This window comes from Marmota marmota, unplaced genomic scaffold, assembly GCF_001458135.2.
Source record: "Marmota marmota marmota unplaced genomic scaffold, marMar, whole genome shotgun sequence".
Classification (NCBI taxonomy): Eukaryota; Metazoa; Chordata; class Mammalia; order Rodentia; family Sciuridae; genus Marmota; species Marmota marmota.
The window spans coordinates 30,324,518-30,340,796 of NW_026000108.1; the positions used below are offsets into that span (position 1 = coordinate 30,324,518).

A 16,279-nucleotide genomic window follows, 5' to 3' on the forward strand; every position below is an offset into this window, starting at 1 on the left:
GAGAGAGAGAGAGAGAGAGAAAGAAAGAAAGAAAGAAATCCTAATGCAAATTCTAATCAAGAAACCTAGTATTTTTTTTTTCATTCTATTTAAACTTTAATTTGTGCATTTGTGGTAATTTATGACTGCAAAACACTTTTTTCTTAGAATGACATAAAGGCACAATTCATCTGAATGCATAGTGTACCATTCTAAAATATCTTAGTTTCCTTACAAAGTGCTTGAGCAGTCACATACACATACAGTAATAGCAAAATATATTTACACTCTTAAAAATTTTAAATCTAAAATATATATATATATTTAAAACTACAGAAAAAATTAGTGCTTTCTTCAGCTTAATTGTGTGAATATACCCTGCCCTCTAATTTTTTTTTAGTGATTGACTTCAATTAAAAAAATTCTTCTGTACACTGTGTAGTTATAAAATGCTGTCAGTTTTTAATGCTATAAGCCCATTTTAGACATTGCTTTCTATGCATAGTTGAGAACCAGCAAAGGTGAGCAGACTGTACCTCAAAAGTATTTAGTGTTTTATTGTAATGTTGTATTAATACTGTTTAAATTAAAGCCAGACAATTATGTTTAGTTCCTAGTTAACTGGCATTTTAAAATAACTTTAAACAACATGGTTTTCCTTTTTTTACAAGATTTTTCCCAAAAGATTTTGGGTAATAATTTGGAAGGTAATAAGAATTATTCCTGGACAATTTTAATTGAGAAACCTAGTATTTTAACAGAAAAAAAAAAGGTGGTGGGAGGGAAGAGCCAGGCCTGGTGGTGTATACACCTTTATAACTCCAGCCACTTGGGAGCAAGAGGATTGCAAGCTTGAGACCAGCCTGGGCAATTTAGCAAGATCCTGTCTCAAAAAATAAAAAATTGGGGGCAGGGGGCTGGGGGATATAGCCCAGTGAAAGAACACTTTCCTGGCATGCACAGGCCCTGAGCTGAATCAAAAGTACAGATTCAGGGGTAGTGGGGGAGCGGGGACCTGATAATACTAAGGATCATTTATTTTTTCCTTTCTTTCTTTCTTTGTTTTTGGTATTGAGGGAGGAACCAAGGGTCACTCAACCACTGAGCTACATCCACAGCCCCTTTTAAAACTTCGTTTTGAAACAAGTTCTCATTAAGTCGTCCAGGCTAGTCTCAAACTTTTGATCCTCCTGCCTCAGCCTCCCAAATAGCTGGGATGATAGGCATACACCACTGTGCCCAGTTCTGGGGATCAGTTTTTTTAAAAGCCAACAAAACAAATAATATAAAGATAAAAGTCTGAAATCATAGACCTTTCCACTGAAAAGCAAGAATCTTCTAACAGTAGCTTACTTTGTGTACTTACTCTGTGCTAGAGCCATGCATGAATTATTTCATTTTTTGATCTCCCATGAAGGATTCCCTAAAAGAAAATACTATGCATTACTTATCCCCATTCTGTTGAAGAAGGTAAGCATTTAACTTCTCTAAAGAAGTTAAATAACTTGTCCACAGTGATACTTAATGAGTGACAGGGTGAGAGGCGAACCTAGGTCTATAAGACTAGGGCAGCATTGTGTAGAACTTTATGCATTGATGGGAATGTTCCATGTATTTGTCATCCAGTTTGGTAGCCTCTAGTCTCATGGGACTTTTGAGCACTTAAAACATGACTAGTCTAAGTAAAGAAATGAATTTTTAATTTTATTAGACTAGTATTTGTTAATAATTAAAATAGATTCATGGGCTAGTAACTGCTGTATTACATAACACTGTTCTAGAACCTTCCTAAAATGCTCTTAATTACTTGCCAACACCTGTCCAATTCAATCCTCCAAACTAAAGCACATAGAACAAAAAAGAGTAAGGAAGTATTCACATTGTCAGCTACACAGAACCAGAGTATTAAAAGCAATTTGATTAGCCAGGGTTAGGGATGTGATATGTCATGGAAACCTGAGATTCTTTGCTCTCTTATTCCTAGCCAAGAAGCAGTCACAGGGTGATGAACTTTGGTCTAAAATCCTTAATTCCAATTTCTTTTTTCCCCTTTTGAATTACCATTCATATAATATAAAGTCATTCTCCTTTTACACCCTTAGTCCTTGTGCCCACTGCCTTAGTATAAAGGTAAGCAGGAATTCCCATTCCTTTGTTTGCACTTTAACCACCCACAATACTTCCTGACTCTAGCTTTGTAACCTGTTCCTGATGTTTTTGTGGTCAGTCACTTTGGCCATTTGAGGCCTCAAATTTTCTCATCTGCAAAATAAGAAAGTTGGATTAAATGAGTAGGTTTCTTCTAGTTGTAAAAATTCTGTATGTAACTGTATTAATGACTGTAGCTTAATGTCCTATAGTTGTATGGATGTGCAGTCAATTTTTTTAAAGTAAATTCTTGTGTTGTTAAAATTCTACGTGCAAAGTCCCAAATGTCTTTTAAAAAATTAAAAAAAAAAACTACTGCTAGAAAGCTCTATAGCTCTTCAAGTCTACTGAATAGCTTTGTTTCATTCTCCTTTATGCTCATTTTGTAAACAATGGCTTTACTTTTCAGTAGCTACAAATCAAAAGCTTGCACTTCTTTGGGGCCTCATTTGAAGCCTTGGAAGTGATTACTATATTCAAAAACCTTAGTGAATTGATTGTCACATTTAAATAACATGTTCATTAAACATGTGATGGCAGTTGAAGACTCAACAGCAAATAAAGAAGTTTGAAATGTTGTTTTGGAAGCATAGATTTTTTTTTTTGTTAATGTTTATATATATTAACAGTTAAGATGTTTTACCTATATGTTCATTTGGAAAAGAACAAATACTCCATTAAATTCTACTAATTTATTTAAAATATTTTACTCAAGCAATTTCAGTTTGCATATGTTTGAAGTAAAGTATCCATTATGTAAATCAGTAATTTGAACTGCAGGTTCATCACATACTAATTTTTGTAACAGCCACTTCTTGACTAAATTGTACATCAGTGAAATTTGGCCTGTAATAGATGTTAGGGTTACCTGTAGGTTCTTGATAAATGCAGTGTTCAAGTCTCATCTCAAACCTTGTGACAGTCTCAGAGAGGAAGGGATTGAATGTGAATGTTTCCCAGATTGTCCTAATTTCTTTCAGGTTCTAAACAAAACACTCTGAAAATTCTTGGCAAGAAAGAATTGTTCTCTTTTATTGATTGGGCTTATACCAACATCAGATTTAGCCTGTAATAACTTAGTATAGTATTATGAAGTTTTTTCAGTCTTTCAAAATTTAGCATTAATTAGTGTTTGTATTTGGTTGATCGCAATTCACTCAGAAAACATTTACCCAATTCAATGCTTAGTCATTACTGATAACATGAAATATAAGAAATGTAAAATATAGAAACAAGTACCTGATTTATTTACTTGACTGGGTGATTAAAATAATTTATGACTTATAAAAATTTAAAATTGTGATTTTATCTCATTCTCAGATTATTAATACTCTTATAGTTATTTATTGGTATTTCCACAATATAAAACTTCATTTTACTAAAAAAGCATTTTAAATCTTCAAGTTATTATTATTATCAAACCACCATTATTTATTTTTCCCTAGATTTAAAAAATAATTCTACTCTGCATTTATATAAATAACCTGTAATTCTACATTCTTCATTCCAAATTTAAAATGATGATGTTCTTAAGTGGAAGTTTGAGTACGTACTTTACTGGATCATACCAATAACATTCATAGTATATAACACATATCTTCTAGATCATATGTATTATCCTCTAATGGTCTGCACTCATGTGTGTTGGGGATCAAATCCAGGGCCTCACACATGCTAAGCACATGTTCTATCACTGAGCTACAACCCCAATCTCCCAAAAGTATTTTTTAGTGCCTGTACTTACAGGCACTAAAAATTTCATTGCACTGGGAGGATTTAGGCAGCAGTGTTTATTATAGAGTACTGTAAACTTCAGAAATAGATAAATCTCAGTCCAGTGTTTTTGTGAGTATAATCTGAATGTTCTTGCTTGAGTACCTTTTCGTTTATTTGACCTCTTCTTAGTTACCTAAGTCCTCAGTCTTCTCCATTCAACCCATAGGGAAAGTACAGGAAAACCATACCTGCTCTCAACCACTTTAGCTAAGGTGAACTATATGAAGTAACAGTTTATTTCTATCACAAAGCCACCTTTCTCCAAACGAGGCTGCAAAATATCGTGTAGCCATGTTCCCAGGAAAAAAGATTTCAGTAAACACAACAAAGGCTCTGCAACAACCTTGTCTCTGCCATGAAAAACTCTATTACTTTTGACAAGGCACTCAATTTCCTTCAATTCTCTTTACTTTAGAAAGTAAGAGATCCAATGACTTTCTCTTTTTTTGATAACATTATTAGATGCTTTTATTAAGAAAATTCTCTTAAAATATGGTGAGGCTTGATTCAATAAAACATTCATCAGAATCACAAGTTTCTTTTAAGATCTGATCAGAAATGAGAATTTTTAAATTATGGCACAGTGGCTTTTAGTGAATTGCATAACCAACAGATATTGATGACTTGATTTAAATGATATTGGAGAGTGGATGGCGGTAGAGCATGTGGATTCAGATTCCCTTCCTAGTCCTAAACAGTTCATTGCCCATCAGTAAATCAGATAAAAACATAGAACTCGTACCTCTTCAAACTATAATTTGGAAATTTCAAATCATTTTTTGGACATGTGGAATCAGGCCTTCATTATTTTAATCTAATTCAACTTACTTAATATACATTTATAGGTTACCTGGGCTTTTAAGGACTGGTCAGAGAATCAAAGGAATTATTTATAACTTTTATGACAGTGCGTTTTATAAATTAACTGTGGCACATAACTCCTTTTTAAAGAAAAGATGACTTGGACTTATATTTCCAAAACACTTTAATTGCTTTCTTGCCTTCAAAGATAGGAAGAGTGATCAATTACATCTTTAAATATAATGTTAGGAACCCAGCTGTCAATATGAATATAGCTTGGCTCTTCCTAAGCAGAGATGTTAGGTTTTTAAAAATGAGACCTCATAAATAGGTACTACAAAGAGTATGTGTAGCTATTAATTAACAGATGTCATATTCACTCATAGTAACTTGAGCTATCATTGATTTTAAAAAATAATAGATTAAAATTGATAGCATTGATTTGTTTTATTACATTTGAAGTATTTAAAAGGACATAATAGGAAAGATCTTTTTAAAGGATAGTAATATTTTTAAATGTGCATTTTCTTTCTTTTCAGGACTTCTAATAGTAGTCAGACATTATCATCCTGCCATACTATGGAGCCATGTTCATCAGATGAATTTTTTCAAGCCCTTAATCATGCTGAGCAAACATTTAAAAAAATGGAAAACTATTTGAGACATAAACAGTTGTGTGATGTAATTTTAGTTGCTGGTGATCGCAGAATTCCAGCTCACAGGTAATTGTTTTCTAATTTGTATGTGTAAAATATTTCCTAGGTAATTTTGTTATGTATGGCGAGGTAGCATACTCCATTTGACCATTATGCTTTTGAAAAGGGTAGATCTCATGGGACTTCCACAAAGAAAACAGTGCATATAGAAATTATTATACATTGAATGATCCTAAAAGGCTTATTTTCCCTTTTTAGAAGCAAAAAAAAAAAAACCACAATGGCCTTAGACAAGTCAATATTGTCTGGTATAGATTTCAGCTACTACAAACAGCTTTCTTCCACAGTTATTAAATACTTTCAGTAAATTCAGGGGAAATTAGAATTTGGGTATTTAGGAAAAAGAAAAACTGGTAGAATAGAGTTGCTAGAAGTGTTAACAATTGTTAAGGTTTTTGTTTGTTTTTGGTGTTGTGGGTTGAACCCAGGGCCTTATGCATGCTAAGCATGTGCTATACCACTGAGCTACACACCTGGCCCCCTAACAGTTTTTAAGAAACTACATGTATCCTAACTTCTGTTTGCTGATCTCTTAAGAAATATAAAAAGCAGTACTGGGGGTGGGGGGGCAGGAGCCTTTAACAAATGATAAATCATTTCATTTTCTTCTGATAATTTCATATTCATTCAATTGTTCATTGTTGATCATCACTGTGATCCCAAATGATTTTTTATGCCCTTCAAAACTAATTAACAAACACTCTGTTCCAAAGAGTTTTTTTAAAAAAGTCTTCCAAAATAGAAGTAAAACAGGAATGGGCTTTGTCTGATAGTTGTCAATTTGTATACATTTATTGAGCTAATACTATTTACTAGTGACAGAGCATCCTATTATGAGCATGAGTTTATGCTCATATTAAAGATATTTCAATCTGATTTCATGGAGGTATCTCAAAGTCTGTAGTATTTCCTGAACTGAACACATTACCAGATTACCTGACATACTCATGTTAGCCATCTCACTTACAGAAACCTTAACACCTAACTGGTATCTCTGCTTAACACCTTTACTCTACATTGTTTTCAACACAGCTATTTGAGTGATCCTCTAAAATGGAACTCGGATCCAGTCACTCTGACCAAACCTCTCAATGATTCATGTTACTGAGTATGAAAGCCAAAGTACATTTAGTGACCTGTGTGACCCAGCCTGCCATTTCCTAAGGTTCTGTCCCACTGCTCTCCTTGCTCACTCTGCAAGAACCACACTGATAGCTCTATAATTTCTTTTATGTGCCAGTAATGACACTTCTGTCTTTGGACTTTTGTATTGGCTGCACCTTCTGCCCAAATGCTGTTCATAGATACTGTAACTAAGTAGCTTATTAGGTTATTTTAAAAAATGATAAACAGAAAATAACTTCCTCAAAGTTTTTGCCCAAATATCACCTTCCAGTGAGAGCGACTGTTAAACTCACCATATATTCTCCATTTGTCTTTACGCTACTTTCCCCCCATAGCACTTATCACCTTTTTGTTTACTATCACATATGGTGCTACTGTTCATTGTTTCTCTCCTTTACTTCTAAAATGTAAGACTACATAAAGAAAAGTCCTTTTTTCTGTCTGGTGTACTGATGTATCTCAAGTATCTAGAAGAGCACTCATTAATTGTTAGGTGCACATCAGTATTTGTTCAGCAAATGACTGAATGAATAGGTAATTCTATGAAGAAGGAATCTGAATGGCTAGTAAATATTTGAAAATATCTGCACCAATTATTAGTCAGGGGAATGAAAATTAAAACAGCAAGATTGTACATTTAAAATTGTGCAGATAACCAAAAATTTTAACATCTGACAATATTATGGAGAAACATTAGCTCTTATACAATACTAGTCGGGGTCTAAATTGGTACAGTACCTTAAGAGAGTCATTTGGCAAACCTTATAACTCAGTTCAGTTCTAAGGAAGCAGAAGAATGGAATTAGAGAGGGACACAAAGGGAACTTCATCAATAATTTGTATCATTATTTTTACTTCTTTAAAAAATGGGTAAAGGGCCAGGTGCAGGGGTGCATAACTATAATCCCAGTGGCTCACGAGACTAAGGCAGGAGAATGGCGAGTTCAAAGCCAGCCTCAGCAACTAGTCAAGACCCTAAGCAACTTAGCAAGCCCCTGATTCAAAATAAAATATAAGGCCTGAGGTTATGGCTCAGTGGTAGAGTGCTCAGGGTTCAATCCTCAGCACCACATAAAAATAAATAAATAAAGATATTGTGTCCAACTTCAACTAAAAAATAAAATATATTTTTTTAAAATAAAATATATAAAAAAGAGTGGGGATATGGCTCAGTGGTTAAGCACCCCTGGGTTCAACACCTAATACCAAAAATAAAAAAGAATAAAGGGACTAGAGATGTGGCTTTGTGGTAAAGAGCTTGCCTCCCCAGTGCAAAGTTCTGGGTTTGGTCCCCAGCACTGCAAAAAACAAAATAAATAAATATAATATAAATCTGTGTAAGCATGTTCACATAAAAATATCTTTAAGACATATAATCAAGTGAAAAAAATGCATGTTTCAAAAATACATATATTTGTAACTACTTTTATTTTTATTGACTGTCAAAAATCTTGCTGAGTCACAGCTACTCAGGAGGCTAAGGTAGGATTGCCAGTTCAAGACAAGCCTGGGCAACTTGGCAAGACGCTGTCCCAAAATAAAATTTAACAATGGCACTTGCCTAGCATGTGAAAGACTCTGGTTTCAATCCCCAGAACCCCCCCCCCCCCCAAAAAAAATCCACAGAAACAGGTCATATGTTATTATATATTATAACAAAATATTATAGTTTCATAGTACTAATACATAAGTATTATAATAATATAGGTACAATGTGCTATGATAATAAAAGTGTTATAAAAGTTAAAAATAACTTGCTAAAACCATTTTTAACTGTTTCCTATATAGTCACTCCTTCTACCATTAAATTTTTTTAAAGATAGCTTAGGTTATTTTAAAAAATGATAAAAAGTAACATTTTTTCTTTTGTATATGTAGTTGATTTAATGCTGTGGGCTTGTGGCTTGTTTTCTGGATGTTATAAAGTTGTATTTGAGTGGTAAGCAGGTAAATCATTTACCTCAGCAGAAAATTTTCATAATGGTAATTTACTATTCAGAGGAAGGAAGTAGAGCATAAAGCAATTTGTCAAACTTGCATTTCCCAGTACCATGTACTTTCTATGGGTAACAAATTTTTTCAAAAAGATGATGAAGCATTTATTAAAGAACATCAAATTTAATATGCTCATTGATTTTTTTTTTCCTAATCCTCAGATTGGTGCTCTCCTCTGTCTCTGATTATTTTGCTGCCATGTTTACTAATGATGTCAGAGAAGCAAGACAAGAAGAAATAAAAATGGAAGGTGTAGAACCAAACTCGTTGTGGTCCTTGATTCAGTATGCATATACAGGTAATAAGTCTGAAAATGTAAATAAAACCCCTTAATTTTGTGTTATATTATTAGATTCCAGATTTCCAGACTCAATAAAGTATGTCTGGCTAACAGTTAATTCTGCTATTGTCATTACCATCTTGATAATACCTCACATAGGTTAAAAATCTCCATGTTAAAACCTTTAAAGTAGTTATCATAATGAAGCTTTTGAATGGTATTTTAAAATATTAATATAATAATTAGATGGATTATGTAATTAGTGAAAATTTTGCACTTAAAATTGGAGAGTTATATAGAACTGATGTTACAAAAATGTCATTTAGAAATTCTGAAAATAAGACATTAGTTTTTCTTTTTATTTTTTAATAGAGGTCACAAAGAGCTAATAATTTTCCCCCACATTCAATACTTTTTATTTTATGTTTTAATGTCTTACATTTTCTAGGTTTGTAATACATGTAATGAGCTCTTATTTCGAAATATTACTACTAACATCAATTATTTTATAAAATAAGATTCATGTATTTCCCTAGTTAATGGAATTTCTTTTTATCATTAAGGCCGCCTTGAATTAAAAGAAGATAATATTGAATGCCTGTTATCTACAGCTTGCCTTCTTCAGCTTTCACAGGTTGTGGAAGCATGCTGTAAGTTTTTAATGAAACAGCTTCACCCGTCCAACTGTCTTGGAATCCGTTCTTTTGCTGATGCCCAGGGTTGTACAGATTTGCATAAAGTGGCTCACAATTACACTATGGTATGTATTTGAAGAGCAAGCAGGCATATCCTCTTTGCCTTATTCCTTATTGTTGAAGGCTAATTTACATATTGGCTTTGTCATGAGTCTTGAGTTTCAGGTTCATGGTCTAGCATGTCATATTTTCATTGAATTTTGAGGAGAAAACACCAAGTAATATTTTTGGATGGAGGAGCCAGGCCCTAAGTTAATATAGTCACTAAGAAGCAGAGTGGTGTCCTAGTTCTATTTCATTCAATATTTTCAGACCTGCTGCTTTTTAAAGCAAGACTTTCCCAAACATTTTACTTTATAGCACATGGATGCATTTCAGAATTGTCCACATATTCACTGCCAGAAATCAGTGATAGTGGTTATAATGTATTGGGACAGTATTGATATAAATGATGAGAAGATGAATAGGACACTTTTTAAGAATGAATCTGATTACTTACAAGAAGTGTTTTTGTTTATTTGTTTGTTTATTTGGTTTTGGTACTCAGAATTGAACCCACAGTTGCTTTACCACTGAGCTACATTCCTAAGTTCTCACTAAGTTGCTTAGAGTCTCACTAAGTTGCTGAGGCTGGCTTGAACTTTCAATCCTCCTGCCTCAACCTCCCAAGCCTCAGGAATTATGGGCATACACCACTGCACCCAACTAACAAGAAGTGTTTATAGACTTGATTTAAATGCTTCAGTTAGAGCAATTGACTTCTAAGAGAAGAAATAATGTGAATATTCACATACATGTATGCAGCTATCCACATTACTAATTTTATCAGCGTTTAGGAAATGCCATTTTGTCTACCCTCTCCTCCATCCTTCATGCTTCCATTGAGTTGTTTGTTTTGTGTAGAGATTGGCATTGCTTTAGGAAGCTTCCATTAGAGATACAGAGATATGGAGAAGAATGAATAGGTTATTTTTAACCTATTGGGAAGATTCAGTCTACCTATTTCATAAGCTTGATGTGAAAAAGCATTAAATGTTAATAAAAGTTTAACACTAGCAATTAGCCCATCATCTCCCCAGTCAGAAAAAGATGCCATCATCACATGGTCATCATCATCATTTAGGTTTACTCGTTCAACACAGTAGGGGTTTATGTGAGGAAACAAAAGCTTTCATAGAAAACCACAGTGTTTATGATTGGTTTTTCTCCCTGTGGTTGTAATCACCTCTCAGGAATGTTTCTTGTTTATGATCGTCACAGGGCCTCAAGTAAAAAAATAAGAGATTGCACAATAGGACAATAATATACAGACTTAGCATGGTGGTAGGCTAATGTTTTTTAAATTAAATCCTTTGAAAAATTTCCTGCTTAGTCTTTATCCTTCTTTGTAGATTTCTCATTTTAACCTTACACCTGCAGGTTCAAATAACTTTTATGACAAGATTAATATAAATAAATGAAATACAGCTGGAGTTTTTTCTTCCTAATAAGTTTATAATTTAATATCTCTTTCCTAGGAGAGTTTTATTCAGATGAAAACATTTGTATGCATGCATTTAGGTCACTTTTTTTGTTTACATTAGAGATGTGATTGCTGTTTTAAGGCTTAGACATAAATTAAATTTGAATTACCTGGATGTTTTTAAAATTTTCGTAGCCAGTTACTTGTGGTAAATTTTTTCTCAAGGTCATTATTTAACATTACTTATATTTCAGCAGAGACGTGAAATGGAATTCTAATAACAATAAGTAACTTAGAAGCAGATTGTCTGATTTGAATTGTTGCTATGGGAACTGAATAAAAATGTATAGCAAAATTCAATCTTCAATTTAAATAAATCCCTCAGTAATTTTATTTGCTTAAAAACTATTCCAAAGGGGGAAAGAGCATAATGCTAGCAAGGTTTGGTAGCGTGATATTTGTATCATAAAATGGATTTAAAATATGAAGTAAGCATAATGTATGCTAGTGAAGTCAGCCAGTAATTCATAGGTGGACTGGACATGTTCCCTAATGTGGCACAGGTACAAGGAGAAAAGGATAAGCACCTCCTTCTCAGAATCCGGGGCCTGGAAACTTTTGTTCTACTTCTGACTGCCATTAAACAGGACCTGGAGCAGACCATTTAATGTCTAGAAGAAGTTTGACTAGTTATTTCATTACAACTATTTAATATCATTATTGATTTGGAAAAACAAATGTAAATATTTAATTTAAAAATATTAAATTTTGTTTATCAATCTACAAAACTTATAAAAACACTGAATTCTGCAAACAAAAAGAGCTGCTTTAAAACAAAATTTATACTTTTGAAAAGCACTTTGTGTTTAAAATTGAGTTTAGTAGTATTTCATAATTTGTTGAAAAACTCAGGTTTTCACTTGATATAAATTATTCAAAAATGCTGTCTTTCTGCCATCTTTTCGTGCCACCATAATGGTGCACGTGAATATCCTGGCTGATGCTCTCAAGAGCATCAATAATGCCGAAAAGAGAGGCAAACTCCAGGTCCTTGTTAGGCCGAGTTTCAAAGTCATCATCTGGTTTCTACATGTGATGATGAAGCATGGTTACATTGGTGAATTTGAAATCATTGATGATCACAGAGCTGGGAAAATTGTCGTCAGTCTCACAGGCAGGTTAAACAAGTGTGGAGTGATCAGCCCCAGATTTGATGTGCAGCTCAAAGACCTAGAAAAATGTCAGAATAATCTGCTCGCATCCTGTCAGTTTGGTTTCATTGTATTGACAATCTCAGATGGCATCATGGACCACGAAGAAGCAAGATGAAAACACACAGGAGGAAAAATCCTGGAATTCTTTTCTAAGTATTTAAAACATACACAATAAAATGCCTCAATGGAAAGAAATAAATAATATAAGAATGGAATTGGCAGTGTTCTGAAATATATGCATAAACAGTTTATCAAAACCTTATGCAATGGTCTTTTTCTCACTAATGAAAGGCAATTAATGCTATTTGTAAGTAGCAATAGTTACACTAATGTTATATAAATATGTTGATTGTACTATACACCATACCTTTAAACAAATGGAAATGCATATTATTCTGATATCTTCAGAAATTCACATGATATTATGTAATTAATATTTTTACAGGTAACTATGTTATCTTTATATATATATATTATTTTTTCCTGTCATTGATGGACCTTTATTTAATTTAGTGATTTGTATGTGGTGCTGAGAATTGAACCCAGGGCCTCACACAGGCCAGGCAAGTGCTCTACCACTGAGCCACCATCCCAGTGCCGCTATGTTATCTTTGCCCTTGAAATTTTTATTCCCATTTAGGCTATTTCCCACATTTTACTATTATCAGTAATAAAATAAAGAATCAATGTTATTGATTCATCTTTGTTTTACACTTACACAGTATTTATTAAGAATTAAACCGCAGGGCTGGGGTTGTGGCTCAGTAGTAGAGAGCTTGCCTAGCAAGCACTGGGTTCAATTCTCGGCACCACATATAAATAAAATAAAGGTCCACCGACAAAAAAAAAAAAATATATATATATATATATGTGTGTGTGTGTGTGTGTGTGTGTGTGTGTGTGTGTGTGTGTGTGTGTATAAGTATATGTATATGTGGAGAGAAGTAAACCACAAGTGGAATAACTGGGTTGAGAATTTTAGCATTCTTGCTGTGTTACAAAATTATTTTACAATGTCAGTATACAGTTGAGTAAGTACAGTTTGCTTGAAGCAATTCCAGCAATGAGATTATATTAAAAGCTATTTCTGAAAATGATAATCAATCATTTAAAATAGATTAATTTGGGTATCTTTTAACAAATCATGATGAATTGGGGCAACTGAATTTAATTAATTATTCATGAATGGTTTTCCTCTTAAGAATTTCTGCTGAAAGGGATGTCAACCCAAGATGTATTTTAGATAAGTACCTCAGTCAGATTATCACAGGCTAAGTAGAAAATATGATTCTCATTCTTATATGAAGATAGCTATTGATAGACCTTATTGGTAGCTCTAATTTAAACAGCCTTAGTAATTTTACTAAAACTCTGCATGCTGAGTCAGGGCTAACACATTAAGAAGTATAAGAAAAACATTAAAGGACATATGTCTAACATTTGCATTTATATTTTTTCCTTTTTTTGCATTTATATTTGATGATATCTTATAACCTTTCAAATAGGTGAGTAAGTTTTCCTTCTCTCCAGATTATTTAGCACAATAACCTATAAAGTTTATCTCACACCTAAATGCATTTCTAGCTCCCATTTCAAATTATAGAGAGCTAGATTCTAGCCAGGATTGAATCACTTTCAGTCTAAGGTCCTTGTCCTACTACATTCTAGGTTAGCACTTTTGCTTTGGTTCTTTTTCCTATGAACCAAAATAACTTTACATAAATCATATTAGATGAAATAAAAATTTTTGAAACAGACCTAAAACTCTGGATGGTCTTATAAATAACATTAAAACAATCTTAATGGCTAATTTGGTTTTAGAATAAACTTGAGGGCAAATACTCTTTAATCTAGAACAGTCCTGGGAAATCTGGCCAGCCTGGAGGGCATTTTTGAATAAGAGAAGTAACTTCATGCTCACCCAGGTAATTTGGCTTTACTATTACCTAAATTCTTCAGCAATCACAAATCCAAACTAATTCCTGATGATAGAGTATCATGCAGATCAATGTCTAATACCGGGTTTGTTTGTTTCCTATTTTCCTTCAAAAAACTTGCAGATACTATTCCCTAACTTGGACAAATAACTAGGTATTCCTATACCTAAATGTCACAGGTTCATTTTAAAATGTTGTAAATGATATAAACCCTGATTTTTAAAATTTATGTTTAGCAATATAATGGTGACTTTTGTTTGTTTGGTTTGGTTGTTTTGTTTTGCTTTGTTTGCAGTACTAGAGATTGATCCCAAGGGTACTCTACCAGCTACCTCAACATGCCCAGCACTTTTTACTTATTTGTTTATTTTTTGAGGCAGGGTCTTGCTAAATTGTGGAGGCTGGCCTCAGACTGCCTGAGTCCCCCAAGTTGATGGGATTACATAGACATTCACTATTGCACCCAGCTCGTAATTTCAGTTTAAAAGTTTATTTCTATTGTTTCTTTTACAGTAAGTGGTGACACATTGTAAGGTCTAAAGTATAAATCATGTTTGGGTACCTAATACAAAAACTTGTAGTTTCTTTTAAATAAACTGTGATGGCCAGAGGAACCATATTACTTATTTGCTGTTTTTCTGTCCAGGAACATTTCATGGAAGTAATCAGAAACCAGGAATTTGTATTACTGCCAGCCAGTGAAATTGCAAAGCTCTTGGCCAGTGATGACATGAACATTCCAAATGAGGAGACAATATTGAATGCACTTCTTACTTGGGTCCGTCATGATTTGGAACAGAGACGGAAAGACCTCAGTAAACTTTTGGCTTATATTAGGCTACCTCTTCTTGCACCACAGGTAATTAATAAATACTTCTTTATAGGTGTTTTCTTTGCTTGTTCTATCAAATTTTTACATATATTCCTATAAAACATATAGGTGAAAAGATAATAAGCTAATAAGATTCTTCTTACCTAAGTTGCATCAATTAAAATTCTTGATTTTGAATTTATAATTTTGACTCAGCTACAAACCTATGTTACCAGTTGGAGGAGAATTAGTAACAAAAGAAACACTGGACTCTAAAAACCAGAAAATTTAGATTAGTTCATTTGCCTCACATTTATTAAGTATCCACTAAATACCTAAATTCTATCCATATGCAGATTAATTGAATTAATCTAAGATTAATAAGATATGATGATAGTTCCACCTGTGACATTTTAAAATTCTGTGACTTGGCATATTCTCACACTACAGTTTCTTTGTCTGTTAAGTGGAGATAACATCCTTTCTGACCATCTCACAGGATTATTATGAGGGTCAGAAATGTGTTCTGTGAAATAGCATGTGCTATAAATAAGATTACCTTACTTGTATTAATCTTGAAAATGTATTCCTGTTGTTGTGAGTGAAAGTTACTCTTTATAACTACCTTACAGAGACAAAAATCAATGCTGATGCTTTATAAGAAAGACTTTCATCTTTTTAAGTGGGATATTGTATGAACATACAGTCATGAGACTACATGAATTGATGGCAATTCAGGAAAAATAACAATAAAAATATTTCTTATGAAATCAGATTTAAAGAAAGTAGTTATTTTTTTTGCTTCTACCTAGCAGAATTTCTTTTCTAGATGAAATAAAATCTGAAAAAAAAAATCCCATTAGATTTTGAAAAGAATCTGTGCAATTAAGTGAGACCTTTAGAATATCTATTATCCTGGATACTGCTGACAGTCATGTCCATAAGTTGTTAAGAGTTGAAAGCACTTACAAGATCATTTAGTCCAACATCTGTGGTACAAATGAAGTAACAAACCAAAAAAGTAAGACTCTGTGTTCAAAATCACAAAGTGATTTCTGCCCTTCTGCACTGTGGTTTTATTTGTCTTTGCTCCTTGGCTATCATCACAGAGCTAATGAGAGATAGAGGTGGGAGTCAAATCCAGATAAAGTTCTATGCCACTGAACAATTCTGCCTCTTGAATGCACCATGTGTAAAATTGCTGGGTGGAGGAAAGGATATCTGGTGGAGTAAAAATAGGTCCAAACTAAATCAAATTATAACATATACTATAAATATATATATATATATGTGATTGTAATATATATTATATATATATGGAGAGAGAGAGATAAAGATTG

General features: G+C 33.1%; 2 protein-coding genes across 10 annotated transcripts in view; both read left to right on the plus strand.

The window, feature by feature from the left end:
* The window catches only part of Klhl5 (kelch like family member 5), a 64,511-nt gene that overhangs the window by 22,882 nt on the left and 25,350 nt on the right, over positions 1-16,279 (plus strand). For all 9 annotated transcript variants that reach the window (XM_048784342.1, XM_015482036.2, XM_015482032.2 and 6 more), the window contains 4 exons: positions 5,244-5,426; positions 8,702-8,838; positions 9,384-9,580; positions 14,775-14,987. In XM_048784342.1, coding sequence (XP_048640299.1) covers positions 5,244-5,426; positions 8,702-8,838; positions 9,384-9,580; positions 14,775-14,987 — 730 coding nt within the window. The remainder of the gene's footprint in view (positions 1-5,243; positions 5,427-8,701; positions 8,839-9,383; positions 9,581-14,774; positions 14,988-16,279) is intronic.
* Positions 9,588-12,402, plus strand: LOC125610956 (40S ribosomal protein S15a-like). The gene has a single exon (XM_048784346.1). The coding sequence runs from the start codon at positions 11,953-11,955 to the stop codon at positions 12,304-12,306; it is 354 nt and encodes a 117-aa protein (XP_048640303.1). The 5' UTR covers positions 9,588-11,952; the 3' UTR covers positions 12,307-12,402.

Excerpts from the sequence above, each read along its gene's own strand:
- LOC125610956 (XM_048784346.1), top strand. The coding sequence starts at position 11,953 with ATGGTGCACGTGAATATCCTGGCTGATGCTCTCAAGAGCATCAATAAT.